This window comes from Zeugodacus cucurbitae, chromosome 6, assembly GCF_028554725.1.
Source record: "Zeugodacus cucurbitae isolate PBARC_wt_2022May chromosome 6, idZeuCucr1.2, whole genome shotgun sequence".
In the NCBI taxonomy this organism is placed as follows: Eukaryota; Metazoa; Arthropoda; class Insecta; order Diptera; family Tephritidae; genus Zeugodacus; species Zeugodacus cucurbitae.
This window is the reverse complement of record NC_071671.1, coordinates 24,649,181-24,676,424: the sequence shown is the minus strand read 5'-3', so window position 1 is coordinate 24,676,424 and position 27,244 is coordinate 24,649,181. Positions and strand designations below refer to the sequence as shown.

The window sequence follows — 27,244 nt, the reverse complement described above, 5'->3', positions numbered from 1 at the left end:
TAAGCTTTTTCGCGAAACATCTTCTTTTTTTTCTTTTTGTGAGCTTCCGAATAACACAAACACTCACCCGCTTTCGATTAAAACTACCGCTTGGTGGCGCCATTCATTGATATGCAGAGCTTAGCTATCGTCTTATCAGTAATATTGGCCCCTTATATTTTGTAGACGATTTCATTTTTATAGTACAGTGGTGGGTATAATTGTGGAACTTAATGCTTCTCTCTCGCTAAATCATAAAGTCTTAAAAAGAATCGTTATAACTATCTAGAAATAATCACAGTCTCAAACAACGATGAACTCGTAAGACGGCGGAACTGTGCTTATAGTTCCCACAACAATTGTATCCATGTAACCGGGGAACAGAACCGGGCTTGCATCTGATCAAAGATGATAATTTCAGCTACCAGTCAAAAAAATTATTTTTTTCGGACAACAAAAACTTTGGGAATGTTATAAAGGCTTGACGGGGACAGGTCTTTGATCTAAAATAAACTTGGATATCTAATTTAACAACCAGCAAACGAACTTTGGAAGGGATATACAGCGATCCAATGTGCTTAATCCGGCTGAGCTCCGCATAGTTTAGTGCCAAAATCTAATAGTGGATAATATCGTTCACATCGACTTTTCATTACTTCGAATTAAGCTTCAGCTACTCTTGACCGATCTCTTTTATGTGCTTTGGGACATTTTTTCCAGTTAGTCCCCATTTCTTTAGTCACGACTGTATACATTATGACTTTTTGTTTTCGCAAACACCACAATCTTCACTCGCAACTCGCTCTCAGCAGCATCCGATCTCAGCTTAACGTTCAGTTCACTTTTCGAATCGATCGCATTAAGAACAGTTTTAGAAAAATGCTGTGGCTCAAAGCCATTTACGTTCTCTTACTTAGTATTGCCGTCATGCAGTCGGCGGCAACGATATGTAGCCGTTATCCCGCGAATACGCTTCATCCGAAATCGCCGGTAGATGAGAATTATTTGGTCACAATTAGTAACAATCCGCAAACTTATATTTTAGGACAAGAATATAACGGTGAGTGCGAGTTGTGAAAGAAGTGTTTGCCAAAGAATTTCCGGTCGAGTCATGTGTTTAGCAAACAAAAAAATCAAGAGAGCAAATTCAATGCTGAGTTTTTGTGAATGTATTGAAACTTGGCTTTGGCATTATCAGTTTTGATGGACGCACATTGAACTTGAAAAGTGCGGCATAAAAATATTTTACTTATATACAAAAATGGTGCACCGTTATATGTGTTTCAAAACAGTCTCCCTGTATGTTTTTTGTTTGAGTCTAAACTTTGGCTTATCAAGCGTTTAGTGGAATCGACTAGCGTAGACGCCGCTTGTTTGATACAATGTAAATTGCTAGAAGGTTTTTAAGAATTTATTGAGTTATACGGAAAATAACTGCGTCTAGTCAAAGAAAGCTTTAAAAAATACAAAGTTTTGTTGAGTTCTGAAGTTACGGAAGTGAATACGACTAATTGAGTGGAACTCGGCCATGAGTTTAACAGCGCGATATCACATTAAATGACCGGCTAGTGCTCTTCAACAGTTATCTAAAGGAGTACAGATGGCATGGCTAAACCAAGTAATCGGCTAAGTTTTAAACATCATAGGATCTCAAGATAATTTTCTTCTTTGACACCACAACCGTGGGTCGCTCAGAGCCAAGAACAGAAATCTTCGTCAATTGCCTTTAAAATATATAATTACACATAAACTTCCGTAAATCCGTACTTATATACGGCTAGGTAATCATTTAATTATTACATATGTTTCTGACGTCTGGCACATCAGAAAAATCAAGGGCGCTTAGTCAAGTCGATTGATTACAAACAAGATTATCTATGTGTGTATTTTGTGAGACGCGGATTGTTTGCTTAGAGACAAAGTGTTTTCTAGATCTTTACTTTCTTCATTGGAGCTATAAATAACTGAAAAATTATTTTCTGAAAAGTCGAATACGTGTATGTAAAACTTCCGCATCCTTCTCACTAAACATTGATTCCCGAAACTAAGTGAACTCAAACACTTTTGCTTCTGGATCCTCCCTCTTCTTCCTTCAAGATGAGAGGATTTGTTTAAATTGAAGAGGTCGGATAGAAGACGCTGCCGTGAAGAGTAATCGCATCCATAGACCGAAACGATGGTCATGGCTTTAGTTTGAATATTGGTCTGCATATTTTGTGAGACCGTTGTTTTTTCTTCGGACTTTGACCTGATCCCGAGAGAGTATATTCTGAAAACGCGAATATCCGTATGAAAGTCCAAGTGATCTTCAAGATCTTTTTTCCCCAAACTTGTTTTCAGAACCTAAGAGAACTTAAACACTCTTACTTCTGGACCCTCCCACTGCTCTTTTTCCTTTAAGCTAGAGAAGAAGAAGAAGGATAGAAGAAATTGCAGTGGAAGTAATGACAGTCAATGATAATGTCTTCAGTTTGAATCTTGGTCTGCAGAGTTCGTGAGACCGTTGCTTTCTTCTTCTGACTTAGGACCACTTCATTGTGCTATAATTCAGAACATAGCTAACGAAAGGCTATCAATAACGTCCAACGCAGTCAAACCAGGAGTACGACGATTTGAAGCCTTAATTTTTCCAATTGATACATTTATAATTGAGTTTACTATTATCTCTCAAGTGCTCTAACTAGTAGATACTAATCTAAATAAATAACTTACTGAAATTTCTACTTCTCATTTCCCAGTCACAATTCAAGCCTACAACGGTTTACGTTTCATTAGCTTTAAGCTCGCACTAGAAACTGAAGATGGCGTACAAAATTTTACACGAGATCTTGGACATTTCGAGCTGATCGATCCGGTGGAGTCGCGCTACAGTCCGGATTGTATAAATATGGTGGAGAGTACAAATACGAATCCGAAGACGCGCGTCGATGTCACATGGGTGGCACCAGAAAAGCCGGGCACCGGTTGTGTACTCATACGCACCACACTGTTACAGCATCGTGATGTTTGGTACATGGATGATGGTGGCCTAACGCGTGCCATTTGTGAAGAAAGTGTAGACGAAGTGGAGAGTGCACCGCTCAGTGAGGATCAAAATAAATGTTGCGCTTGCGATGAGGCGCGATATGAAGTGAGTTCTAACCCACTACGAATATGTTAAGTTCCTAAAGTTAGGTTATATTTTCCGTTAGCTCACCTTCAAGGGAACTTGGTCGCGCAATCATCATCCTAAAGATTTTCCAACACAAGGCTGGATAACACGTTTCAGTGATATAATTGGTGCCTCGCATACGGAAGATTACCGATTTTGGGAGTATGGGCAAATGGCCAGCCAAGGCATGAGAGAGTATGCGGAGCATGGTGCGGCGCAAACGCTGGAGCGCCAGTTCAATTCTAACTTTAAGGTGAGTAAAAGTTGTACTTACATACATATATAATTTGTGATTTATCATTACAACCATCGTAGAAAGGTAAAATACGCACCATTATTAAGGCGCGTGGTCCGGCATTTCCCAACTTGATGGGTCAATCCGTGGCTTCTATACGTGTAGATCCACAACATCATTTGCTTTCATTAGCTTCGAAAATAGATCCATCACCCGATTGGATTGTGGGTGTCTCAGGCTTAGAACTCTGCATGAGCAACTGTACGTGGTTAGAGCAGAAAACTGTTACATTATATCCGTGGGATGTCGGCACCGATGCCGGCCCGTCTTATACAGTAAGTCTACCATTAAGTATTTCACGAAATATTTCTGTATTTATAACCACTTCTAGTCACCAGATCAGCAACAGATTCCTGCCGATGTTATACGACGTATGCGTCCCGATTTTCCAAATGATCCGCGTTCACCATTTTACGGCGCGCCAATGAAACCTTTAGCAGTGTTACAGATTAAACGTCAAAGACTCTACGAACGTTTGTGTGAGGATGAAGAATGTAAGTTTGTAAACAGGACTAAAGAAGAACTATTTTAATAAATTAATTTTGAATTACTTGCAGCGAACAATTTTGAGGTGGCACGTGAATGCTTCACACATCCTTGGACGGCGTGGAACGAATGCTCAACCAAATGTGGGGAGGGTCGGCAATATCGCACACGCGTTTACAAACAGCCCTATTTGGCCAAGATCTACAAGTGCGAAGTTGAATTGCGGCAAGATCGCGATTGTACGGGTGAAGAATGTGGACGTGACGAGCAGCGGCTTAATCGTATGCGCGACCGAGATGGGTACGGCGAGTATGACTTTGATGAGATAGAGAAGGATGAGGACTCAGAAGGCGGCATTTCGCGTGCCGATTGTCAATTGACCAGTTGGGGCACTTGGTCCACTTGCAGTCGTACATGTGGTGAGGGCAGAATAATGCGACGACGCCAATATGTGAATCCGGAGTTGGAAGAAGCATGTCAGAATATGCAATTTATACGATTAGTAGATTATCAGAAATGTATAAGACGCGAATGTGTGGAAAGAGCGCGTGGTGGCAGCAAGAACAAGGTTTCAGGTGAAGATGGAAAAGAAACGGAAGACGAAGAGGAGGAAGAAGAGGGCGAAGGAGGCGAAGAAAATGATAAAGAAGAACAGGAGGAAAATGAAGAAGGAAATACTGAAGCTGAGGATGACAAGGACGCTGAGAAAACAGCTGAAAATGAAAATGAAGAACAAGAAAAGCAAGAACGTCCTGGATTTAGTAGCAGGCAACAAGGACGTGGTCGTAATCGTTATGGTTACAGGAGGCCCAACAATGCAGATGAACAAGAACGTGAAAGGAATGACGAAATTGAGGAGGAGGAGGAGAAGGAAGAGGAAGAAGAGCAGGAAGAGGAAGAAGAGCAGGAAGAGGACGAAGCAGAAGACGAAAAAGATGATGCAGATGAAGAAGATGAGGAAGGCAATAATGAAAGGAATACTTTCGGCAATCGTTATGGTTACAATAACCGTTATAACATGCCAGCACGTCGTAAAGGTACTTCAAATGAATTCCGTGAAGATGATGAAGCCGGTACGAATGAAGATGAAGATGCTGGCAACCGTACACCAGGTCGATTTGGTTACAACAATCGCTACAGTGGCGCTGGTAGACGACGAAATGACGAAAGGGATGAGGAAGAGGAAGATGATAACGGCAGATCGAGAGGGCGTGGTAGAGCACGCCGTCCATCTGCGCGCAGAAATCCGGGTGATAATGATGATGATGAAGAACCTGACAATGTGGTCGCCGAAATACCATATTATTGCTTTCAACCAATCAAAGTTTACAACTGCCCCAAAAAGATAGCGTTGAAGAACTACTGGTTCTATAATTATTGTGAAGACTTATGCATGCTCTTTACAGCGGATACGTGTGATAAGAATCAAAATAAATTCACCTCCTTGGAGACATGCGAGGAGACGTGTCGACCGCCGGGAAATGAACTCTTATTGCGACGCAAACAAAAACAAAAGTGTTTCAGACCAAATGCATTGCGACAGGACCAACGAAGAAAACCATCTACATACATAGGTTTTAGTTAAGACACTATTGTTTCGTTTGTTTTAGTTGTAAGAATTGTTGATTTTTGACGTAGTAGCTGATTTTCGAATGCGATATTTTCGAAATTCATGCAATAAAGTTTCACACCATGAGTATCCAAGATGGTAAATTTTCAAGATCGTCCGACCGATAGTAGTTTAAGTTAGTTTATAATAATTTAACACTTTCACATGCCTTTATAACTTTTTCACTTTACTTCCTTGAACATAATGCAATTTACAATTTTGAATATAAACTTAATAATAATTCCCAATTAGAATTTTCCCGAGCCGTTTTAACAACAACATTTTCTATCTGCGCGCATTTCCACCATTCTTCAATTTGAACCAATATAGATATTTGGAAACTAGTAGCATAACAGTAAAAATACCGAACACAATAACTGGCTTTTTGTTCTCATCATTAAATGATGAACTAAGACTTTTAGTATTAGTAATGTCTAACGATGTTGGCGCAGCACGCTGCGTAAGTAGCTGCGTTGAGTAGCACCGTGCACCGGTCAATGTTTGGCTCCGAGGCACGGGCATTACTTGTCATGCTTGCGTCACTGTTTCGCTGGTTGGCTTCGGTACTGGCAAAATATTAAATTTGATATGTGAACCTTTGATGCGTTTCTGCACAATGCGGCCGATGGTTTCCGGTTCCTTAACGCTTTGTTCGATTGTTTTCAGTATACGCTCGCATTTACCAATTTCATCGGCGCTACCTTGTATGAGTACGCAAACTTCATGATTTTTCGCCAACCATTTGGATATGTGTTTCAAGCGTGATGCTAAATCATGTTCGGTTATGCGCGAACCGAGCGTGAGTGATTTTTCAGATTTCTTCTCAGCGCTGTAGATATAAAACGTATTTAATATTTCTATAGTTTAGTATATTCATAAGCGCTACCTGTGCTTCTTATCCACTGCGCTTTCGTCCACATCCTCTGAAAGCATTTCGGCAGCAGTAACCAACCTATAGAAAGGAATTTATATATTTCAATATTATTTTTATTTATTTTTTCATACTTGTAAATAGCGCGTTGAGTCTTTGTATCGAAATCCTGTTGCTTGATCAAATGCAGCTCACGACGTTTGGCCAATTTTTGCGCCTCCTTAAATGTGGTCACCATCATAGTTTGATTGGGTTGAACGAGTGTAATTTTGGACAAAGGATTTGTGTAATGTTGCTGCGCAATTGTTTCACCACCAGCAGGTGTAGTGGAGGCAGCCGTCTTTTTAGTACGCACACAAGCTGTTAATTGCACATTCTGGTGGACAAATGAGTAGAGTAAGGTTCTTGTTGTTCGCTGTAGTAATTGATTCATTTTTTTTTAATTTTTTTGTATTTAACAGAGAACTCTATCACAAATGATAGATTTTTGATTTTCACTTTTGTTTTGTTTTGTTTTTTATTTCTTTTCAACTAACAGCTGTTGACAACAGCTGTCAAAGCGGTTCGCAGGCAGAATTTGCAATCGATTGTTAACATCGATAAATCGTATATTGATTACAATAAAAAAAATTTGAAGTGTGCAAAAAAATTAGTTGTTAAATTTGAGTTTAAAGATAATGAAAAATTTCAAAAAATATAAAACCACATAATTTTTTACTACATTCATTTCACTAAAGAAAAAAATTAAATTCTTTCAAATTTGCGGAAAATCTTGTTTTTATTCGTCATATTGGGGATTTGCATTGTAGTTATAATTATTGTATATATTTGTATATATTTAGTAGGGAACTGCATATTTATAGTTATTTATAGATTATACGTGAATTATACTTTGCATTATATATGTATATATGTATTAACTTTAGTATAAATTCAATATGTGTATTGCTAACATAATTTTTTGTTTAAATAACTTTTAAATCTCTTTTTTTTTATTCTTTAACTTCGTTTTAAACAAAAGTAAATAAACAAATACAATATATAAAATAAATTAAAAGCACATCTAGCGCTAGCTTCTTTGAAGATATTTTTACATACTTTCTGCATAAACATAAACATTAAACGAAATTGTCATTTTTACTTATATACAAAACTTTAGCTTTAAGGAATCCTTTAATTAGACACATATTATTCACTATAAAGCTTCAAAATAATTGCTTAAACTAAAAAAGTACATTTTTTCAAACTTTCTTCTTAAAATACTAATAACTAATAATTACTATAGGCGCTTCCTTATAACTCAAGCATTTTTGGAATGCACAATTTTTAACATATGTTTGCACAATAAACAAAACAAACAAAAAGTAACACCTGCTATGCTAATTGCACCTTCAAATAGTTTTATAGACGTTTAGTAATATTTAATTTCAATGTAATTTATACCCGCTGAATTTCGAAAAGTTTCACTTGCGAATCATGCCAAATGCACGGACCGACATTACGCAAATAGATGACACCCCAAATGTATGTACGGAACCAGGCGGTGGTGCCGAAATTCGCCTGATATCTTCTAATAAGTATGGGGTGCGGTACCGGCAGCAAACCGACGAGTGTACCGTGTTGTAAGAATTTCAATATTTCCGACTCATCTGTCAAACCCTTATCGATACAAATCTTCTCCACTTGTGGCACGAGCACCTGTAGCAAACGCATAATTGTTTGTAGTGGTAACTTTGAACGCCACGATACAATCCATTCGGGTGTTGGTGTCCAGTGCTCAGTCGACGCACTGGGTACCATACGTATGCTGCCACGCGTGGCCACAGATAGACGTGTCTGATTCTCTTTCGGTATGGCATTGCTTTCGATTGAATTGAGCGATGTATTGCTGCGACGCGAGACGTCATTACGATTTTGACTAGTTGGCGTGCGTCGTCCTGTCTGTTCCAATTGTGTAATGTCCGAAGTGCCATCGATAATGGGCGGTTGTAAGTCGTCGAAACTTGGGTGTGCAGTTTCGCGTTCTGTCATTTGATTAATGGCAGGCGTTTCCAGCAAAGATGTCTTTAACGTGCCCGGTTCAGCGGGTAATGCTGACATTACATTTTCAACTTGTGTTTCACTTTGTTTATCGTTTGATTCAGTGTCCGATTCACAATCCTCGTCATCGCCATCAGCATCTAATTTGCGTCCACTTATTTTGGTGAGATGCGCGGTCTTTGAATGTGGCACTGGCGGTATGCTGTACTTACCGACCTTGCGGCCCCTTAAACATTTCGCGATACCCGCCATATCGGATGGTAAATTAGCCATTGCATGGAATACGTGTCGTTTACGTATGATGGTGTAGACTAAATTGGAATTACCATCGAATTGGTATTGTATTATGTTATTGAAGATTTCCAATAAGAAGAAAACTAAATGGTGGTTATTTGGTGACGACAACAGAAACCATGGCGTACTAAAAGCCTCTAACAAATGCAACATCTTTACACTAGCCACCATGGATAAAGTCTTTAGATATGGTGATACATTCACCAGCACGGTGAGCAGACAGTCGAATAGCGACTGCAAACGTTGATGGCCAGTGGCGATGATTTTATGAAAAACTGTTATGAGCAGATCAGCGTGGGTACCAGTGAATACGGGTATATCCATGGGTACGGTAGCGGTGTAGGGTTTATTAAGGCGTACACCGAAATTTCGTTCACCTAAAAATATTATTAATTTAATAGACTATTTAAACATGACGAACAAAATAATATACCTGAGAGTAATAACAGTATAAAAACACCAATATGCATGAGTCCCACTTTGGATTGATCTGCGCGCGAGTAGTTCAAATGGTATAATATTGGTATAAGTATATCCAAAACATCGGAGCTCTTCAAAACAAAGTAGAGAAACTTCTTATTAAAGTCGCACACTTTCCAGAATAGTATAAGCAACTCTTGATGACAGTGAAGACGTTTAGTCGAGTTGGGTAGGTAATTTTGCAGCAGTGGATTGTTAAGCAAACGTGTTATGCCTTTAACTATGAAATGGAAATCCTCATCGCGATGCACACGAGATAAATAATTAATAAACAAATTGTCACCGAAACCATCGTCGTATGAGTTGGTTGTTAGACCTTGCATTTGACGACGCAATTCTATTTGTTGTTGTTGTTGTAAAAGCATATCGTGATCTAATGTAACAATAAGTATCTGCAGACAAACTTCCACAAGCGGTTCAGTGGTATCTTGAAATAGCAAATGATTATACGGTACACCCAAACCGACGGGATCGTAGGCACAGACCGTATTCAGCAGGGAAGTGAATAGTGGTAACGCATGACGATTATCAGCCGAAGTGAAGTAAGCAATCCACCTGTTCGGCTGATCAGTTGTCCAGTACATAGTTTCCGAAAAGCAGGTGAGTATAAGTTTTAAAATTTCTGTGCGTCGTTTTTCCATATTTGCATTTTTGGGTGGCGAATGGGCGAATCCCACGCCCGACTCCCAGATGTACTCACAACTATCGATATTAGCCAACTCCTCCGCCTTATCGGGTCCGGCACGTCGAGTTGCAGTCACCGTGAAATCGGGACAAAATAACAAATCACATAAAGCATTAATTAAAGATTGTGCCAATGGCACAGTTTGTGCGCCAGTGTGGCGGGGCGAGTTTTCGCGCAAAACTTCACTTGCGTCTGCAGGTGTGGGCGTATTTCGCGTGGGTAGACTACTCCAAAAAAATTCACGCCATTTCTCATCTTCAAAAATAAACGGTAAAATTCGTATTAACAATCGCACACAATTTAACACACACTGCTGTTCGACATGAGTACGACAACTGTTATCTACTGCTAGGGCCAACTTCTCAACGGCCTTGTAACACAACGTCGCCAAGTTGGCCGGATTATCATTACGTATATTCCGTATTTCTGCTGCTGTAATTAATGCATAAACATCTTCGAGCGTAGTTTGATGACCATACCAAAACTGGTCCCAAAATTGTGTGTCAGTGTCATCAATTTTCTGGTTCTTTTGTGTAAGCTGAACTATAGCTTTTCTGAAGTTCAATTTTGAGTCAGAATTTCCCATATTGCGTGTCCAAAGCGCACTTTAAAATTTAACTACGACTCCAAATGGTCAAAGGACGTTTGGGAAAATGTTTGCAGGGAAGTGGACTGGTATAATTAATTAATAAAAACCTATATTTTAACAATATTTTCACTTTTCACACGTTTATATCCACGAATCATTGAAAACACCAACGTAGAAAAAGAAATTTTGCTTTCATCTATTATTTTTTTTAGGAATGTTGCCAGACTTGTTTGTCAGTTGCGCTAAAGACAAAACTTCTTATAATTGTGATGAAAAATAATTTATTTAAATTTTATTTCATTATTGAAAAAGATGTTTGCTTGTTTATAGAGATATTAATTTCAATTCAATTTTTGTGCTAACAAAATTAAAACTCCTTTAAAAAATATTGAGTTTTAGTTAAGCACTGAAACTAAATTGTTTAGAGTTTTTGAGGCATATTCTCTTCCGTGATATATAATTCATATTAAATTTTTATTTTTAATATATTACAAAAGCTTAAATATACATATTTCAAAAGATTAATATTTGGTAAGTAAACAATTTCCCACAAACATTTCTCATGAATATTAACAAAACTTAGAAATCGCAGCTCAGTAGGTGTGTCGCCTATGCCGCTGCTAGTGAGCATTTCGCTACCCTTCAGCATTGCCATTTCACATTCTAATACATCAATAAACAGCTGTCAATTATATTCTATTCGAAACGTCATCACTTATTTGTCTATCGAGTAAAAATTGTCGTGGCTGTGTGGAAAAATTGTATATTTTCAATATTATTAATTTGTTGTAGATTTGCACAATGTTAAAAACTAAATAAGTGTCGATTGTTGTAAAGCAGCAGGCAGAAAAAAGAATATTATACACAACGATACTAATAGATAGCTAAAGAAGAAGTGTTTTTGTTTGTGTGTGTGTGTGGTATTATTCCACTGCGGGTATTTCCGTGGCTGAGCAGAAAATCGTAATCAATTTATATTTTATGCTATAAAAATGACGTTACCCGGTAATGGAATCTTCGTGGTGCGCGAGCAGATGTCCACGCTAATGACGGCGATGCGCCGTGGCACCCGTTGGAATGCGGCCGCTTACGTGGTAAGTGGGATTGATTTGTATATACTATATATGTAACAAACATATGTGTAATATTAATTGTGTTGTATTTTCGTGTTTCTACTTTGTATAGGATGAAGAAAAAGATGGCTTAATGAAAATGTTCGTTAATCTTAAAGAAATATTGAAAAGTGTGGAAGATTTAAGACTAATTGAGCCCAATACATTTCTGGCACCATTCCTGGAAGTAATACGTACAGATGAAACAACGGGCGCCGTTACTAGTCTGGCGCTGGAGGCGATCAATGAATTTCTATCATCAGGTTTAATCGGTATGCATGTTTTTTATACAAATACTTATTGTTACTAATTCTTTTTGTTTTATTTATTAATTCATACAGATCCCACCTCAACCAATCTCGCCGTAACTGTAGAGAATATCGTTGATGCTGTCACCCATGCACGCTTCATGGGTACCGATCAATCTTCAGATGGTGTTACACTCTTCTGCGTTGTGGAAGTTCTACACACGCTGATGCGTTCACCCGAGGGTTCAGTGCTGAGTAACGAGGCTGTGTGCGAAGTAATGCTCAGTTGCTTTAAAATATGCTTCGAGCCACGTCTCAATGAACTTTTGCGCCGTTATGCTAAAAAAGCGCTCAAAGATATGGTTTATCTACTCTTCATGCGTCTACCACAATTCTCCGAAGATCGTAATGCCGCCAATGTATTGCGAAAATTCCAAATGATAGCCACTACAATGGATAAAAACAAAAACAAACAACGCAAGAAAGTGTCAAAAAGTGGTCAGGCACCAACAACAACAGGTAATACGCTATCGCGTAGTAGTAGTGATATTGCAAAACCAGAAATGGAACGTAAGTTATCAACAACAGCAACTGCTGCTATAGATCCACAAACACCACATTTACAAGTGTCACATACGAAAGCGCTACCTTTGGCCACAACGCCAGCCACACCGGCGGGCAATATACTCGATATGCAGGGAAAAATTACACAAACACCAACAACAACACAAGGCATTGTCGATGCGGATGCTACCACAGAGCCGTCTATAAATGTAGAGCATTGCGAAGAGCAAGCAGACGTCACTGAAGGCGCGTCACAACCGTTAATTGCTGCCGAGCAGCAATCAGCTGATGCTGGCGTTAGCATAACAACAACGCCTGCAGATGTTGAAGAGAACGGCTTGCAATCGAATAGTGGCGGCAGCAGTGAGTATATCAATTCTGTTGGTGTGCGTTTTACACAACAAAATTCGTTGGATGGATCGGAGGGCGCGGCATCGCTGCTGCCTTATGGCCTGCCCTGCATACAGGAGTTATTCCGTTTTCTAATATTGCTGTGCAATCCATTGGACAAACAAAATACAGATACCATGATTCACATGGGCTTGAGTTTGCTCACAGTGGCGTTCAAAGTGGGCGCCGATAATATCGGTAAATACGATACGTTGCTGGAGTTGGTGAAGGATGATTTGTGCCGAAACCTCTTCGCTGTAAGTTGTTGAAATAAATAATGCATTAAATAAAATATATTAATTTATTTTTAATATATTTTTACAGTTACTCAACTCCGAGCGTCTTACAATATTCGCCGCCGATTTACAACTTTGCTTTCTGCTTTTCGAATCGCTACGCGGTCACTTGAAATTCCAATTGGAAGGCTATCTAAAGAAACTATCCGAGATTATCGCTAGCGATAGCCCGAAGACACCTTATGAAATGCGCGAACTGGCGCTCGACAATCTGCTGCAATTGTGGCGCATACCCGGTTTCGTCTCCGAACTCTATATTAATTACGATTGCGATTTATACTGTACCGATCTATTTGAGGGTCTTGTGAATTTGCTCTCCAAATACACACTCTCCGCCACGAATGCTGTCTACAGCACCCACATCATCTCGCTGGATACGTTGTCATCGGTTATTGAGAATATCGAGCAAAATTGCATAGCTTCAAAGCTGGTGAATAACGAAGATGGTAGCGCAGGCGCAAGCGTGTTGCCAAGCGGTCGTCATTCACGTCATAACTCCGAATTGGAGGGCATAATTATCGATGGCAGCAATGAAGACAACAAATCGGTTGTGGAGAATATCTCCAAATTCATAAATAGCTCATCACGTTTGCGCCTTGGCGCCGGTGGCATTGCCAATGCTGGGCTGACACGCGAATATCTGGCGAATGTTAAGCAGAAGAAACGTGTACTCTCACAGGGCACAGAGCTGTTCAATCAACGTCCCGATAAGGGTATACAATATCTGCAGGAACATGGCATACTCAGCGCGCAACTCGACCCCATGGAGGTGGCGTTGTTCTTGCGCGAAAATCCCGGTTTGGACAAGAAGATGATTGGCGAGTACATATCGAAGAAGAAGAATGTGGATTCGAAGATTCTGATGAATTTTGTGGACTCATTCGATTTTGCCGGCTTGCGCGTGGATCAAGCGTTGCGTTTGTATTTGGAGACTTTCCGTCTGCCCGGTGAGGCGCCGCTCATTTTCCTCGTGCTCGAACATTTTGCCGACCACTGGCATGTACGTTTTGTATTGCTTGCTTGATTGAGTGTGTTAATATTATATTGATGTCTTTCGTTTTACTTGCAGAAACAAAATAATGCGCCATTCGCCAATACCGATGCTGCTTTTAGTTTAGCTTATGCCATCATCATGTTGAATATGGATCAGCATAATTCGAATGCGAAGCGTTTGAATGTGCCTATGACACAGGAGGACTTTCTCAAGAATTTGCGTGGCTTGAATGGTGGTGTGGATTTTGATCAGGAGATGCTTTCGAATGTCTTCAATGCAATCAAGTGCGTGTTTTAATATTTTTAATTTGTTGTTTTTTTCAATGTTTTTTTTTCTATTTAAATTTTTTAAAAATATTTTACTTTCATTTATTTTTATATTAAAATTTATATTTTTTAATACAAATTTTAATTAATTTTTTTGTATTGTAATTTATTTTTTAATATATTTTTTAATTTATTTCATTTTTTAATTTTTAATTTTTTTCTATTTTTTGTTTTATTTTATATTTCTTGATTTATTTTATATTTATTTAAATATTTTTTTAATATTAAAATATTTTTTTTTTAATATTTTTTTTTATTTTTTGAAATATTTTTTTTATTTATTTAAATTTTTTTTTAATTTTTTTCTTCTCTTGGAAATTGTTTTTATTCAATTTCTTTTAATTTTTCAGAAATGAAGAAATCGTCATGCCCGCCGAACAGACTGGTCTGGTGCGTGAGAATTACTTGTGGAAGGTGCTACTACGTCGCGGTGTTGGTCCAGATGGCGTTTATAAATATGTACAGGACGCAGCCTATGATTTGGAGGTATTCAATTTGCTATGGGGTGCTTCGTTAAGTGCGCTGAGTTTCATGTTTGACAAGAGTAGTGAAAATGGTTATCAGCGCATACTGAGTGGTAAGTAGTTTTTTTTTATTGAAATTGTGTTTTATGAAAATATTTTTATTGATATATTTTTTTATGAAAATATTTTAAATGAAATAGATTTTTTTATAAAAATGATTTTAGTGAAATAGTTTTTTATTAAAATATTTTTATAAAAATGGTGTTTTTTGAAATATTTTTTTTAATTAAAATATATTTATTGAAATTGTTTTTTCTTTATAAAAATATTTTTATTGAATTAATTTTTTTTATAAAATATAATATTACCTTTTATTAATTTTGTATATTTTATTAATATTATTAATTTTTTAAAATGAAATTGTATATTAAAAGTTATGTTATTTAAAAAAATATATTTTCTTAGTTAAAACTTTGTAACATAATTTTTTGAGTAAATTAATTTTATTTATTAAATAAATAAAAACAATTTTATAAATAATATATTAACACAAATTATTTTTTTGTAATATTCAAATATTTTATTTTTACTTTCAAAAAAAAATTTACAAAACATTTCTTTCAGAGAAATAACTTTTTTATTAAAAAGAATAAAACATAACTTTTATATATTTTTTAATTATAAAAAATTCATAATTCATAATTTTTTATTAATTAGTTTTTATTAGGTTATTTTCTTAAACAATATTTAATCGAAAATAATCGCAATAATTCCCACTCTCTCCTTCTAGGCTTCACCAAATGCGCCGGCATTGCCGCACACTACAATCTGCACGCCAATTTCGATGCGCTCATACTGACGCTCTGCAAATTCACCACACTTTCGAATTTGTCACAACCCGAGGCGCCCACCGTCGCCAATAACGAACTCACACAATCGGTTAGCTTCGGTTTCAATGCCAAAGCGCAGGCGGCCATGCGTACAGTCTTCGCGTTGGTGCATGATTATGGTGATTGCTTGCGTGAAGGTTGGAAGCACATACTCGAGTTATTCCTGCAATTGTTCCGTTTGAAATTACTGCCGAAATCACTCATTGAAGTGGAGGACTTCTGCGAGGAGAGCGGCAAAACGCTATTGAAATTGGAAAAACCGAGTCAGAAGCAAGAAGCCGGACTCTTCTCCAGTCTCTATTCGTATCTCTCATCGGAGGGGCAACGCGAACCGACCTACGAGGAGCAAGAGTTCATTAAGCTGGGCAAGAAATGCATAAAAGAATGTCAATTAGATCAAATGATACAAGAATCGAAATTCGTGCAGTTGGAATCGCTGCAAGAGTTGCTGCGTAACATATTAGCGCTAATTAAACCGCCGACAGCGCCTAAGTACGACGACGGCGGCACACTGTACACCGAGGATGTGGTGGTCTTCTGGATGGAGTTGCTGGTGAAAATCGTCATACAGAATCGTGATCGCATGGTGCAACTGTGGCCGGATGTGCGCGACCGCATCTATCTGCTGCTAATCGGTGCCACCACCTACAACTATGAATATCTGCTCAATCGCAGCATTGTCGCTGTGCTCAAGTTGGCCATTTACCTCATGCGCAACGAAGAGCTCTGCCCCATCGTGCTGCAGTCACTCAAAATGCTGCTCACGCTGAAATCACCCGTTATTTTGCGTATTTCACGCCAGATTTCCACCGGCGTTTATGAGTTGCTCAAGACCTCAGCGCAGAATATACACTCCGAACAGGATTGGCAAATCATTTTCACGATTTTGGAATGTGTCGGCGCTGGCGCTGTGCCACCCGAGTATGTGGATATTGTTTTGCCGCAGTTGCCGCACGAGGGTGGTGGCGCTGCCAATTCCGAGGGCACTTTGAGCAGCGAAGAGGATTCGGGTTTACCCGATCGTGGTTATATATCCGATACAGATGCGAGCGTCAAGTCGCAGCAGCAACAGCAGCCAGCGCAACAACAAAAACAACTACAGCAACAACAAATACATTCGAACACGAGCAGTCCATATGCGTCGAGTCCGACCGCGGAGAATTGGATTTTGGTAAATAAGGATAGTGATTTGTCCACGCAATCGCGGTAAGAATTATTTTTAACTGTAATTTTCCATTTTTTGTAATTTGCTAATTTTTACATTCCATACATTACATGCCACAGTCCACAATCACCGCCCACAGCGAATGCGGCAGCGAATTCGACGCCAACCGCCACACCCACAGCCACGCCGCTCATCTACAATTGCCAACTGGGCGAACACTCGCCCGTTGCGCTCTTCAAGTGCTGGGACTCGCTGGCCTTCATCGTGCGCAATGTCGCACACATTACACCCTACAACTTTGAGTCGTGTGTGCGTTGCATACGCACCTTCGTCGAATGTTGCCGCGATGGTGGCATTGCACAGCGTCGCAAATTCGCCGCTGAGCTCGCAGCACGGACGGCAGGCGCCGGCAATAACGCGGCAGCGCAACGACGCAAGGCGGCCGCAAAGCGTAATGAAAGCTCTGCGCAGCGCAAATCAAATACCGCCGGCGATTACTACGCGCATGAGCAGCGTGGCGGCGACGCCAAGGAGGAGGACTTGCGGCAACGCTACGAAACGCTCTCCATACAATTGATTGACCTCATGTACACGCTGTACACGCGCACCGCGCAAATCTTTCGCTGGTGGGCCGAGGAGGAGTGCGCCGTACCGCAGTGCTCGGCGCTGTGGGCGCAAGGCTGGTGTCCGCTGTTGCAGGGCATTGCACGGCTTGCCATGGATCGGCGTCGCGAGGTGCGTACCTATGCCATATCGTGTCTGCAGCAGCGCGCGCTGCTAGTGCACGACTTGCAGACACTGTCGGGCGGCGAGTGGGCATCGTGTTTCCAGCAGGTGCTATTCCCGCTACTCAATGAATTGCTGCCGGAGAGCGCTTCGGTGGCGCATTTGGAGATCGTGCTGTTGGAGGAGTCACGCATACGCACCGCGACCATTATGTCGAAGGTGTTCTTGCATCATCTAACACCGTTAATCGAGTTGGGCGCTGCCTTCAATCAGTTGTGGATCGATATACTGGATTACATCGAGAAATTCATGAAGGTCGGCTCGGATATGCTGTCCGAACAGATGCAGGAAATACTGAAGAACATGTTGTTGGTGATGCATTCGGTGCGCGTGTTCCACAATGATGACGGCACACTGCAGCTGCCGTTGTGGGATTTGACGTGGCAGCGCATAGGCGAATTTTTGCCGAACATCAAGGATGAGCTGTTTCACGATGAAGGTAAGGCGGTGTGTTAGTGTGCTGTGAATATCGGTAGTTTTCTTTTCAAAATTAATTTATCTTTTAACCAAAAATAACTTAGATTTTCCATACGAAAATACCAGTCAAATAAATTTATTGATGGCCGATTTAGCCAATAACTGTCATGACTTTCATATCGAAATAAACGAAGTGCTTCGGCAAGTAAGCGAACCGCCATTGCCACAAAGTTCTAAAGCTCCAAAAAGCTCAATGCAAAGAAAGCTAAGAAAATTATTGAAACTCAAACGTCAAGTGTCTCCTTTGGAGTAGTTCTAATTTTGCACAACAACAACAAGCAGATAACTACATTTTTTATTTATAATATAATTTATTTTTGAAAATTCGTTTAAAAGGAAAAGAGTAGAGATTTCGTTAGCTCTACACCACAAATTTAGTTAATTAAATTTTATTTTTTTTGTTATTTTTTCTAAATGCTTTTGTTGAAGTTTTTATTTATTGATAGTAAAATATTTTTTTGTTCCGATTTTGTTTTTATGCGTTTTATTATTTTCAAATTTGAGTTTACGTCACCTCCTTTTGAGTTTTTGTCAAATTTAATTACAGTTCGAACGTTAATTTTGACGAGAAACTACTGTTGTGTTCATCCATTACCGTTGATAAATCAATATTTTTAGGTTATGGTAAACTTATTCACTGAAAATGTTTAATTACTTAATTTTTCTGATTTATGATAATTTTCTCTTAACACACAGAAGAATTCAGTATATTTCTTTTAGTTCTTCCATATCTAATTTCTTTTTCAGCTATTATATATTTTTTATTTCATTTTTATTTTTATTTTATTTTATTGTATTTAAGTTTTTACTGTTTTATTTCGTTTTATTTTATTATTATTATTTTTTTATTTAATTTTATTTTTTATTAACATTTTAGTTTATTATTATTTTTCATAAACCAAATATTTTAATAAAATAAGAATAATAATACATTCATTATATATGTGGTGTAGGGTATAACGCGTTCATTTTTATCGTTAATTTAGTTATCAAGTCATACGAAATTCGTATACGAGTAAGATGTCAGACTTTATCACAACCGCTTAAAAGAAATGTTTTTTGCTGTTCATTTTCATTGTTTTTCTTTTACCAAAATTTCTTATAAAATTTCCATATATTTTCTTGTGTCTCACTTGTCTGTTTCCTTGCAGATAAGCGCGCTCAAGTGATGTCAGTGACCAATGCGGCATCTCTAGCACCACCACCACAACAGCCAGCACAAGCAACAGACGAGGCGCCCAGCTCACCAAACAGCATTGCGACAAATGCAAAACCAACAGACGCACAGCCGGTGCTGTTGCCGCCCACACCGTTGGTGCTGCCAGTCGCCACACAAGCAACGCCTGCGTCCATCGCTGCCGTGGAAGTCACACACACGCAACGAAAACACTCCGCTGAGCTGGTAAGTTAATAATAAAAAAATCCAAATTTTAATGCGTTCCACTGATTAACGGCATTTGTATATGCTATAAATTGCAGTTATGCAACGTGCAGCGTCACACATTGGAGGCCACCTCGCCGCGCCACTCATTGGCCGCTTCGCCGATCACAACCAATCCGTTGTTATTGTTGGACGACACACCACTTTTGGTGCGGCCGGTGCCGAGCATTGTGCCACAAACTGTGGCAGAGTCAACTACAGCAGGCGTCAGCGCGCCAACCAGTTTACCTGATTTAGTTCATGACACACCACAGCCGAACGTGCAGTCATCTGCAAGCGCTCAAGCAGCTGATGCAACAACCACTCCAGCGGCTACACAACAATCGGCGATTATTGTCAACAACACGGTGCAAAATAATATTTACAGTAATTATTCGTACGCTATTGAGTTGCCGGAAACGCCACCAGCGGTCGCTGCTGCGCATACACAGTTGTTGCAACAACAAGCACAACAACAACAACAACATCAGAGTCATGAGCAACAGCTATTGCATCAGCAATATCCAGATTACATTGCTGCTCAGCAGCAGTACCAACAACTCTTGCTACAACAACAACAACAACAAAATTTATACAATCAACATGCGCTTGACGGCGCTAAGCAAACATCGGTCGGACAGGAGTCCATCCAGCAGCAAAAACAGCAAACACAACAGCTGCAACAGCAACAACAACAACAACAGCAGCAGCAAGAGCAGTCCACTTTAGACGCGCAGTCGTTCGATAACGTGCCAATAAACACTCAGCAACAACAACAACATCCCTACTACACCAGTGCACCATACATAACCGTGCAAAGTGGCAAGCAACCGCAACAACAACAACAACTTCCACCATTGCTACCACCACAAACGAATCCTGCCATTGTATCGAGCTACGCATCCAATATTGTCATGCAATATCCGACGCTACAACAACAACAACAAAGCGGCGAAAATGATATCTATCAAGAGTATCTGAAGAATCCCTACAATATATCAACAACACCAACAACAACCCACACAGGTCGTCACGCGGAGCTCACCACAGCCCCTACAACGTTGACCAATGTGTTTGCTTCACCAGCGAGCTACTTTAATGCCAGCGTCGATCCCAGCTCAATACCGCCCGGCTCGGAGATGCTCTATGGCCAGCCATAGAATTGTAGTTAACGAATTACATATACACATATACATATACAAGCATATATACATATATAAAACTAAGTATAGCAACATACATACACACATATATACCGTTAGCTGTGGCGCATTGTTAATTGTGACGCTTGTGTGTATGTGTATGTATGTGCGCGAAATGCAGTTTGCTACAGGCAAAAAATTTTGCAATGCAGAAATTGAGAAAAAGAAATATATTAAAAAAGTACCGTTATTGTTTAAGCGCATTTACAATTATGTCTGTGTAACTTCCTTAAGAAAAGTAGCATAAAAGGGTATGTGAATGGTTATGGTTTGTGTTATTGTAAACAAATAAAAAGTAAAAATAAAAGCAATGTTGCAATTGTATAAGGAATTTGTGCAAAAAAAAATCCGAAAATTTTTGAAAAATTGCAAAAAATTTTAAAATTTTGAAAAATTAAAAACTAAAAAAAAATTAAAATTTCTTTTTTTCTAAAAATTTTCAAAGTTATTTTTTTTTTAATGTTTAAATTTTCATGTTAAACATTTTCAAAGTTAAAAAAAAATGAAAATTTAAACATTAAAAAAAAAATTAATTTTGAAAATTTTTAGAAAAAAAGAAATTTTAAATTTTTTTTGAAAAATTGCAAAAAAATTGTAAGTTTTGTAAAACTAAAAACAAAATAAACATTTTAAAATTTTGAAAAATTAAAAACTAAATTAAAAATATTCAAAATTAAAAAATAAATGAATATTTCAACATTTTTTTTAATTTCAATTTTGAAAATGTTAAGAAAAATTGCAATTTTAAATTTTTTTTTTGAAAAATTACAAAAAAATTAAAAATTTTGAAAAACTAAAAACAAAATAAACATTTTTCAAAATTGGAAAACAATTGAAAATTTGAATATTTGAAAAATTTTAAGAAAATTTTTTTTCAAAATAGGAAAGTAAATGCAAATTTTAACATTATAAAAAAATTGCAATTTTGAAATTGTTTTTGAAAAAATTGAAAAAAATTTGAAAATTAAAGAAAATATATTTTTTTCAAATTTGGATAGAATTTGAAAATTTTGAAAAATTAAAAATTTAATTTAAAAAAAAATTATGAGAAGTTGTGTGTAAAATGCAACTACTGCTTTTTCAGTGTCAAAATTTTTATTTCATTTTTGGAATTTTTCATACTAAGTATACACACATATATTATAAATATTTACACACAATTTTTAAAATTGCTAATTTTTTCGTATTTTTTAATTTACATTCCGTAATTGTTGGTTTTTAGAAACACACACACACATATATACAAATTTGTTTTCTTATAAAATATTGAATGTTATTTTTTAAATAGTTGAATGTTTAGTGCAAATGGCAACAGCAAAAGCTTTCTTTGTCTACTATTACGAAGCAGGAGTGGAAAATAAAACAAAAAAATATATATAATATATATCTACAAACATAAAGCTAACGATAATTTATTATTAAAACTATTATTATTATTGTGTCTGTGTGTAAATCTACTGTAAATACATACTACGTAACAAATAAATACATCATATATAAAAAGTGAAAGTAAAAATATAAACTTTTTTTTTAAGTTTCGAAGTCGCATTTCGAAGATGAATACAAAATATAAAAATAAATGCAGCTGCATGTTGTTCGAAGTTTCGAAGTCGAAGTCGCATACGAATACTAGGTTTCTTAAAATCAATTCCGTTATAATTATTTTGTTGTTGTTGAAGCGACATAAATTATGTGCCAATTTGTAATTTTGAGTAATTTTGTCGATTTTATAGTCCTTGACCAGATAAAACATCCGTGTTCTTTCTGGTTACGTGTCTCCGACTGGTTTGAGTACGGTACATCTAAATTATTTTAAGGGTCAAAGCCTAGACTGTAGAATTTTTGAATAAAAATCTAACCTCCACATTATTTCGCAAGAATGTACACTAAAAATCTCTCGAAAAAACTAGCGGGAGGCGACAAATACATAAAAATTTAGCAATTCCATTCTTGATGGCTTAGAACCGAGCGAAAGATAAAAAATTTTAATAATTCTAAAATCTATCGGTACTGGATCCCGGTGTCCAAAATTATGTCAATTCTTGTTATCGCATTGGACATTTAGAACAATGCATTAAAATATCTGAGGTTGTCAAAGCATGTAAAAATCAGAAACTACCTCACAGTGAGACATAACCTGCAAAATTGCATGAAAATATCCATGAAAATACGAGGGCTGGGCGATGGTTTTATTGTTTTTCAAAATATTCTCCATCAAGATTTATACACTTTTGCATGTATTAATCTGGTTTGAACCAATTTTCGAAGCACTTTTTTTGAGCCTTTTTTTGAGCGATTGTCAAATTGTGCGGGATCCAACGAGAACAAACCGTTTTTACGGCCGGGTGTTCATGCAATATCGAATGTATGCTGGTGGGAGAAATGCATAGGCATGCCTCTATCTGAAGGTATGTTACATGACGGTCTTGCTTTATCAGCTCACGTAAGGCATCGATGTTTTCTGGCACAATGGTTGTTTTTAGACGACCTTCACGGAATTCGTCTTTGAGCGAGCGTCGGCCACGATTGAATTCGTTGTACCAGTTTTTCACTGTGCTATAGGATGGTGCTTCATAGCCATACAAAGATTTTAGTTCATCGATGCACTCTTGTCGCGATAATCCACGTCGAAAGTTGTGAAAAATGATCCCACGAAAATGTTCACGAGTTAAATCCATTTTTTGGCCGAGATGAATTTTTTAATTCCCTGTAAATAAAACAATTCACGATTAAATGACAAAACGTTCTGAGTGATGTTATGTTAAAAAATGTCAAAATTTCCAATGGAAATGTCAGATTGCTCCTGGCAACACTTAGTGTTGCCTAGGCCAGAAATATATATAGCAGCCCTCGTATCCGGCTGTGTGGAATATGAGGACTTACCGACTCGAAAACGTATTTATAATCTCTATGTATTTGTGCTATAGTTCGCAAGTCAAATTGACTTGAGATGCGAAAGTCCTCCTCAATTAATTTCTCTAAATAGTCTTTCTGCCTTCTGCGGTATCGAATAATTTGACAAAGTCGAAGGAGCTGACTATTTGAAGCCTTAGCAGACACCAACTTGAAGAGCTTATCAACCGACGTTGTGCAACTTTCGCTATATTTGAACCATACTTTTAAGTTCAAAGTTCTTCGAACTTTGGCTTCCGAAGTCGATTCTTCATCAATGCTATTGAATCAGGGTAATTACGCAAAAAAGTTCTAAGTTCTTTTGAACATTATACATGATACCTAATAAGTGTTGTATAACATTTGTTCTGTCCATCAAATAACGAATAATTTACAACGGAGACAAACATAAAGTTTGGACCTTTGAAGTCCTCTTTCAAATCCATCGAAGCACCGGTCCTCAAACATGTAACAATCATTAAGGTGTATTGTCAAGTGTGGACCTTCTTAAGTTGAGGCTTGTCTAAGTCAAAATGTCTGTGGTGGCCTTCAAATAAAAGTCGAAAAGAAATCTATCGTAAAAGTGTATGAGCTTCATTTTCAAAGCGATGAATTCGATAATAATGAGTCGAGTTGATAGATGTCGAAACTATGTTATACGTCCTGATCAGTGGTTTTGTTAAAGAATACAGATCAATTGTAAACGACGATATGGACCTTCTAGTTTTGTTTTCTTACATGACCAATGTTCACCAAAAGTGCATTCCAAATACGGAAATCGGAAACCAACAACCAGCATCTGTGCAGTTTCCCGTGGAGGTCCAAAAACGGTTCTTCCAGCTGCTGTCGCTTAGGAAGGCTCATCTCGCCCCAAACAATGGCTTGCTTACTGCGGTTAGATTAGGGATCAAGACAGACGCTAGTTACCAAAATTGTTTGGAGAAAGTCGAAGAGTAATCATTAAAGCGCTTTCTTCTTCATTGTCTAGCATTCGCTAAATTAATGTTAAAACACCGCGGTAGGTACACCTTTGGCAAACTCAACGAAATGACTGGAATCGAAATTAGCCGACTTAAGAAATTGTTAACAGAGTCCAAGCCCTTTGTCGAATCATAAGAGTCTTGGTGATCCGTCAGAATTATTTGGGTGTCACAAAGCACAGTGGATGCTGTAAATGCGGAGATCTACCCCATAATCTAACCTAACCTCCTATATATGTCAATATACAACACTGACAGAATATAATCACTTTCAAGCAAATAATATGAGTGGAGCTACGAAATCCACACAGTGTTAATTGAAGAACCTCCCTAATGTATGTTTATAATTGCAATACGGCGGCTATTTCCTGAAATTTATGCAATTCTCATCACGATCATATAATTTTATTACAATTCAAAGTCATTAACCTCGTTTCCACAAACCAAAATACAGTCAACGTGGCTGAGCTATCCAATAGAAAATATGACAAGTCTCTAAGGTCTAAGGCACCCGATATTAAACTAAATTTAGTATTTGCAATTTGACTAAGAAGCATCATTAACCAAATAGCGATTTCATTAACTTACTGTGGATCAAAAGTAACGGAATAACATGCAACTATATTTCGCAAAACCAATACTCTGGCTGTGCTTGGTGTGCCTTCAACAACCGCTGGCTGTGAGCGCCTGGGATGTAGATTACAACATAAACTTACTCTGTAAATTCGGTAAGATCGTGAGAATGCAAGAGCTTATCTGGTATGTGAGCGAACGCTTGGATACGGCGAATAGTGTTGGCGTACAGGAGCTCATCCTGACTGTCGATAAGTGTTTGGGTCTCTCACAGACAGTCATGACCAATCGCACCGACATACGCTTCAGACACACGACCATAAGGAAAGAGTCGTTAAGTGTGGTTTTTTGTACCGCACCAGATGATCCCATCTTGGAGGTGCACCATCGTACGCTCGTAGGACGTCATGCGTACTTCAGTCTGCTCATTATGGTGAATATCGTAGATGACTTTCAAGTGGCGCAGCGCGTGATGTCTGTCTCGTTTAAGCGCAATTTCCAAAACTCTTTGCTATATTACAAAAGCAGCAATCGCACGAATGCGCTCTTCAGCTATCTCTACTATCCGGAGTTTCATTATGTAAATTATACCAACTTCTTTGAGGCCTTAAATAAAGTGTTGCGTAAACATTTAGCTGGTGGCGTCGATTTGCAAGGCTACAAAATGTATACGCCGTTAGCACAAGGACTGCCGCATGTCTTCAGCTATAAGAACAAGAGAGCCCAAATTGTCTGGGGTGGTTCTGGCTATAATCTGTTGAAGTTATTTGCGGACTACTGTAATGCCACATTGGTATGCTTTGAAATGCCGAAAGATCATCTCGGTGGCAATGTAATCGATATGAAGGCGGCGTTGGATCTGATACGTCACAAGAAAGTGGACGTATTGGCACAAGCTTATGCTTTATTCAAGGCGGACGAAGAGCTTGGTAAGAGTTATCCACTCATGGTGGTGCGTTGGTGTCTCATGGTGCCCATTTGGAATAGCGTCTCAACAATGTACTACCCCTTACAACCATTTGATGGACTGGTTTGGTTTGGCATAATTTTTACTTTTGTGTCGCTGCTGTTGATAAGGTCGCTCTGGCGTTACTGGTTGGGCAGAAATTTGTCTGATGGTGTCTTGGAGTGTGTGTGCTGGAGTATTGGTTTTTCGACGCCGCAGAGTATAAATGCACCTTCAATTTTTGACTTCTTCATGTTCACCACCATATTCTTTTATGGTTTCTTTCTCACCGCTAATTATACCTCCTTGTTGGGCAGCATACTTACGGTCACCTTATTTCGCGCACAAATCAACACCATGGATGACTTGATAGCGTCGAATATTTCCGTTATGATTATCAACTATGAATTAGAGTTTCTGCGTTCCGGCGGTGATGAACTACCAGCGAATTTCTCACGTCTGTTGCTTCCAGTGGACCCGGCCACTTACAGTCAACATCAAGTACAGTTTAATATGAGTTTTGCCTATTTCATTACGGAGGAGAAGTGGCGTTTCCTAAACTTGCAGCAACAGTACCTGAAACAACGTCTCTTCAAGCTCTCCGATATCTGCTTCGGTTCCTACCATTTAACCTATCCACTGCAGCCGGATTCGTTTTTGCATCGTAATCTCGCCTACTTTATTTATCGCATACATTCATCGGGTCTGTTTTACCACTACGAAAGAACAGCCTTCGATTATGCGGTGCATGCGGGACTCGTTGAACGCACGCGAGATAATCCGGAGTTCATTGCGGCAGATATGCAACACTTGCTTGTTGTATTTGCAATGCTCTGTGTCATGCTTACCGCCAGCTTCTTTATTTTGGCAGTTGAGCTGGCGGTTTACAGATTGTGCAGACGTCGAATAATTTAAGTTCAATAAATAATGTAAAGATAAAATGTTATTAAATCTTCATGTCTTATTTTCTGTCATAAATATTAACTTTTTTTATTAGAAGCGAGTCTGATCCATAGTAGAAGAATAAAAGTGACATTTCC

The 27,244-nt window shown here is 38.3% G+C and overlaps 5 protein-coding genes across 6 annotated transcripts; 3 read left to right on the top strand and 2 right to left on the bottom strand.

Moving 5' to 3' along the window:
* The first annotated feature begins 801 nt into the window (after positions 1-801).
* Positions 802-5,615, top strand: LOC105210686 (spondin-1). Its single transcript, XM_011181787.3, has 6 exons — positions 802-1,039; positions 2,718-3,109; positions 3,171-3,383; positions 3,446-3,700; positions 3,757-3,919; positions 3,983-5,615. The coding sequence occupies exons 1-6, from the start codon at positions 859-861 to the stop codon at positions 5,494-5,496; spliced, it is 2,718 nt and encodes a 905-aa protein (XP_011180089.2). The 5' UTR covers positions 802-858; the 3' UTR covers positions 5,497-5,615.
* Positions 5,616-5,686: 71 nt separating this feature from the next.
* Positions 5,687-6,830, bottom strand: LOC105210687 (uncharacterized). Its single transcript, XM_011181788.3, has 3 exons — positions 6,526-6,830; positions 6,407-6,472; positions 5,687-6,349 (listed from the first exon to the last, which is right to left on the bottom strand). The coding sequence occupies exons 1-3, from the start codon at positions 6,822-6,824 to the stop codon at positions 6,049-6,051; spliced, it is 666 nt and encodes a 221-aa protein (XP_011180090.1). The 5' UTR covers positions 6,825-6,830; the 3' UTR covers positions 5,687-6,048.
* On the bottom strand, positions 6,742-10,687 carry LOC105210689 (protein HID1). Its single transcript, XM_011181791.3, has 2 exons — positions 9,159-10,687; positions 6,742-9,102 (listed from the first exon to the last, which is right to left on the bottom strand). The coding sequence occupies exons 1-2, from the start codon at positions 10,474-10,476 to the stop codon at positions 7,829-7,831; spliced, it is 2,592 nt and encodes an 863-aa protein (XP_011180093.2). The 5' UTR covers positions 10,477-10,687; the 3' UTR covers positions 6,742-7,828.
* Positions 10,688-11,171: 484 nt separating this feature from the next.
* Positions 11,172-21,026, top strand: LOC105210688 (Golgi-specific brefeldin A-resistance guanine nucleotide exchange factor 1). Of its 2 annotated transcripts, XM_054235015.1 has the most exons (10): positions 11,173-11,573; positions 11,665-11,863; positions 11,933-13,050; positions 13,118-14,089; positions 14,159-14,367; positions 14,760-14,986; positions 15,664-16,969; positions 17,048-18,153; positions 19,343-19,593; positions 19,671-21,026. In XM_054235015.1, the coding sequence occupies exons 1-10, from the start codon at positions 11,472-11,474 to the stop codon at positions 20,769-20,771; spliced, it is 6,591 nt and encodes a 2,196-aa protein (XP_054090990.1). In that variant the 5' UTR covers positions 11,173-11,471; the 3' UTR covers positions 20,772-21,026. The 2 variants fall into 2 exon arrangements, with proteins under 2 accessions (XP_054090991.1, XP_054090990.1); XM_054235016.1 differs by lacking the exons at positions 19,343-19,593; positions 19,671-21,026 and adding an exon at positions 18,236-18,480 and having other exon boundaries at positions 11,172-11,573.
* Positions 21,027-25,427: 4,401 nt separating this feature from the next.
* LOC105210763 (uncharacterized) lies at positions 25,428-27,119 on the top strand. Its single transcript, XM_054232759.1, has one exon. It carries the CDS (start codon positions 25,428-25,430, stop codon positions 27,117-27,119), a length of 1,692 nt encoding a protein of 563 aa, XP_054088734.1.
* Positions 27,120-27,244: the final 125 nt, after the last annotated feature.

What these genes read in the sequence shown, in the direction of transcription:
- LOC105210686 (XM_011181787.3), top strand. Translation starts at nt 859, where the DNA reads ATGCTGTGGCTCAAAGCCATTTACGTTCTCTTACTTAGTATTGCCGTC. An exon ending in TTTAGGACAAGAATATAACG is followed by an intron (nt 1,040 to 2,717) that starts GTGAGTGCGAGT and finishes CTCATTTCCCAG; the next exon opens with TCACAATTCAAGCCTACAAC. An exon ending in TTTGTGTGAGGATGAAGAAT is followed by an intron (nt 3,920 to 3,982) that starts GTAAGTTTGTAA and finishes AATTACTTGCAG; the next exon opens with CGAACAATTTTGAGGTGGCA.
- LOC105210687 (XM_011181788.3), bottom strand. Translation starts at nt 6,824, where the DNA reads ATGAATCAATTACTACAGCGAACAACAAGAACCTTACTCTACTCATTT. An exon ending in ACTCAACGCGCTATTTACAA is followed by an intron (nt 6,473 to 6,525) that starts GTATGAAAAAAT and finishes TCCTTTCTATAG; the next exon opens with GTTGGTTACTGCTGCCGAAA. An exon ending in GCAGTGGATAAGAAGCACAG is followed by an intron (nt 6,350 to 6,406) that starts GTAGCGCTTATG and finishes TTATATCTACAG; the next exon opens with CGCTGAGAAGAAATCTGAAA.
- LOC105210689 (XM_011181791.3), bottom strand. Translation starts at nt 10,476, where the DNA reads ATGGGAAATTCTGACTCAAAATTGAACTTCAGAAAAGCTATAGTTCAG. An exon ending in TATACTGTTATTACTCTCAG is followed by an intron (nt 9,103 to 9,158) that starts GTATATTATTTT and finishes TAATATTTTTAG; the next exon opens with GTGAACGAAATTTCGGTGTA.
- LOC105210688 (XM_054235015.1), top strand. Translation starts at nt 11,472, where the DNA reads ATGACGTTACCCGGTAATGGAATCTTCGTGGTGCGCGAGCAGATGTCC. An exon ending in AATGTCTTCAATGCAATCAA is followed by an intron (nt 14,368 to 14,759) that starts GTGCGTGTTTTA and finishes TTAATTTTTCAG; the next exon opens with AAATGAAGAAATCGTCATGC. An exon ending in TTATCAGCGCATACTGAGTG is followed by an intron (nt 14,987 to 15,663) that starts GTAAGTAGTTTT and finishes CTCTCCTTCTAG; the next exon opens with GCTTCACCAAATGCGCCGGC.
- LOC105210763 (XM_054232759.1), top strand. Translation starts at nt 25,428, where the DNA reads ATGCAAGAGCTTATCTGGTATGTGAGCGAACGCTTGGATACGGCGAAT.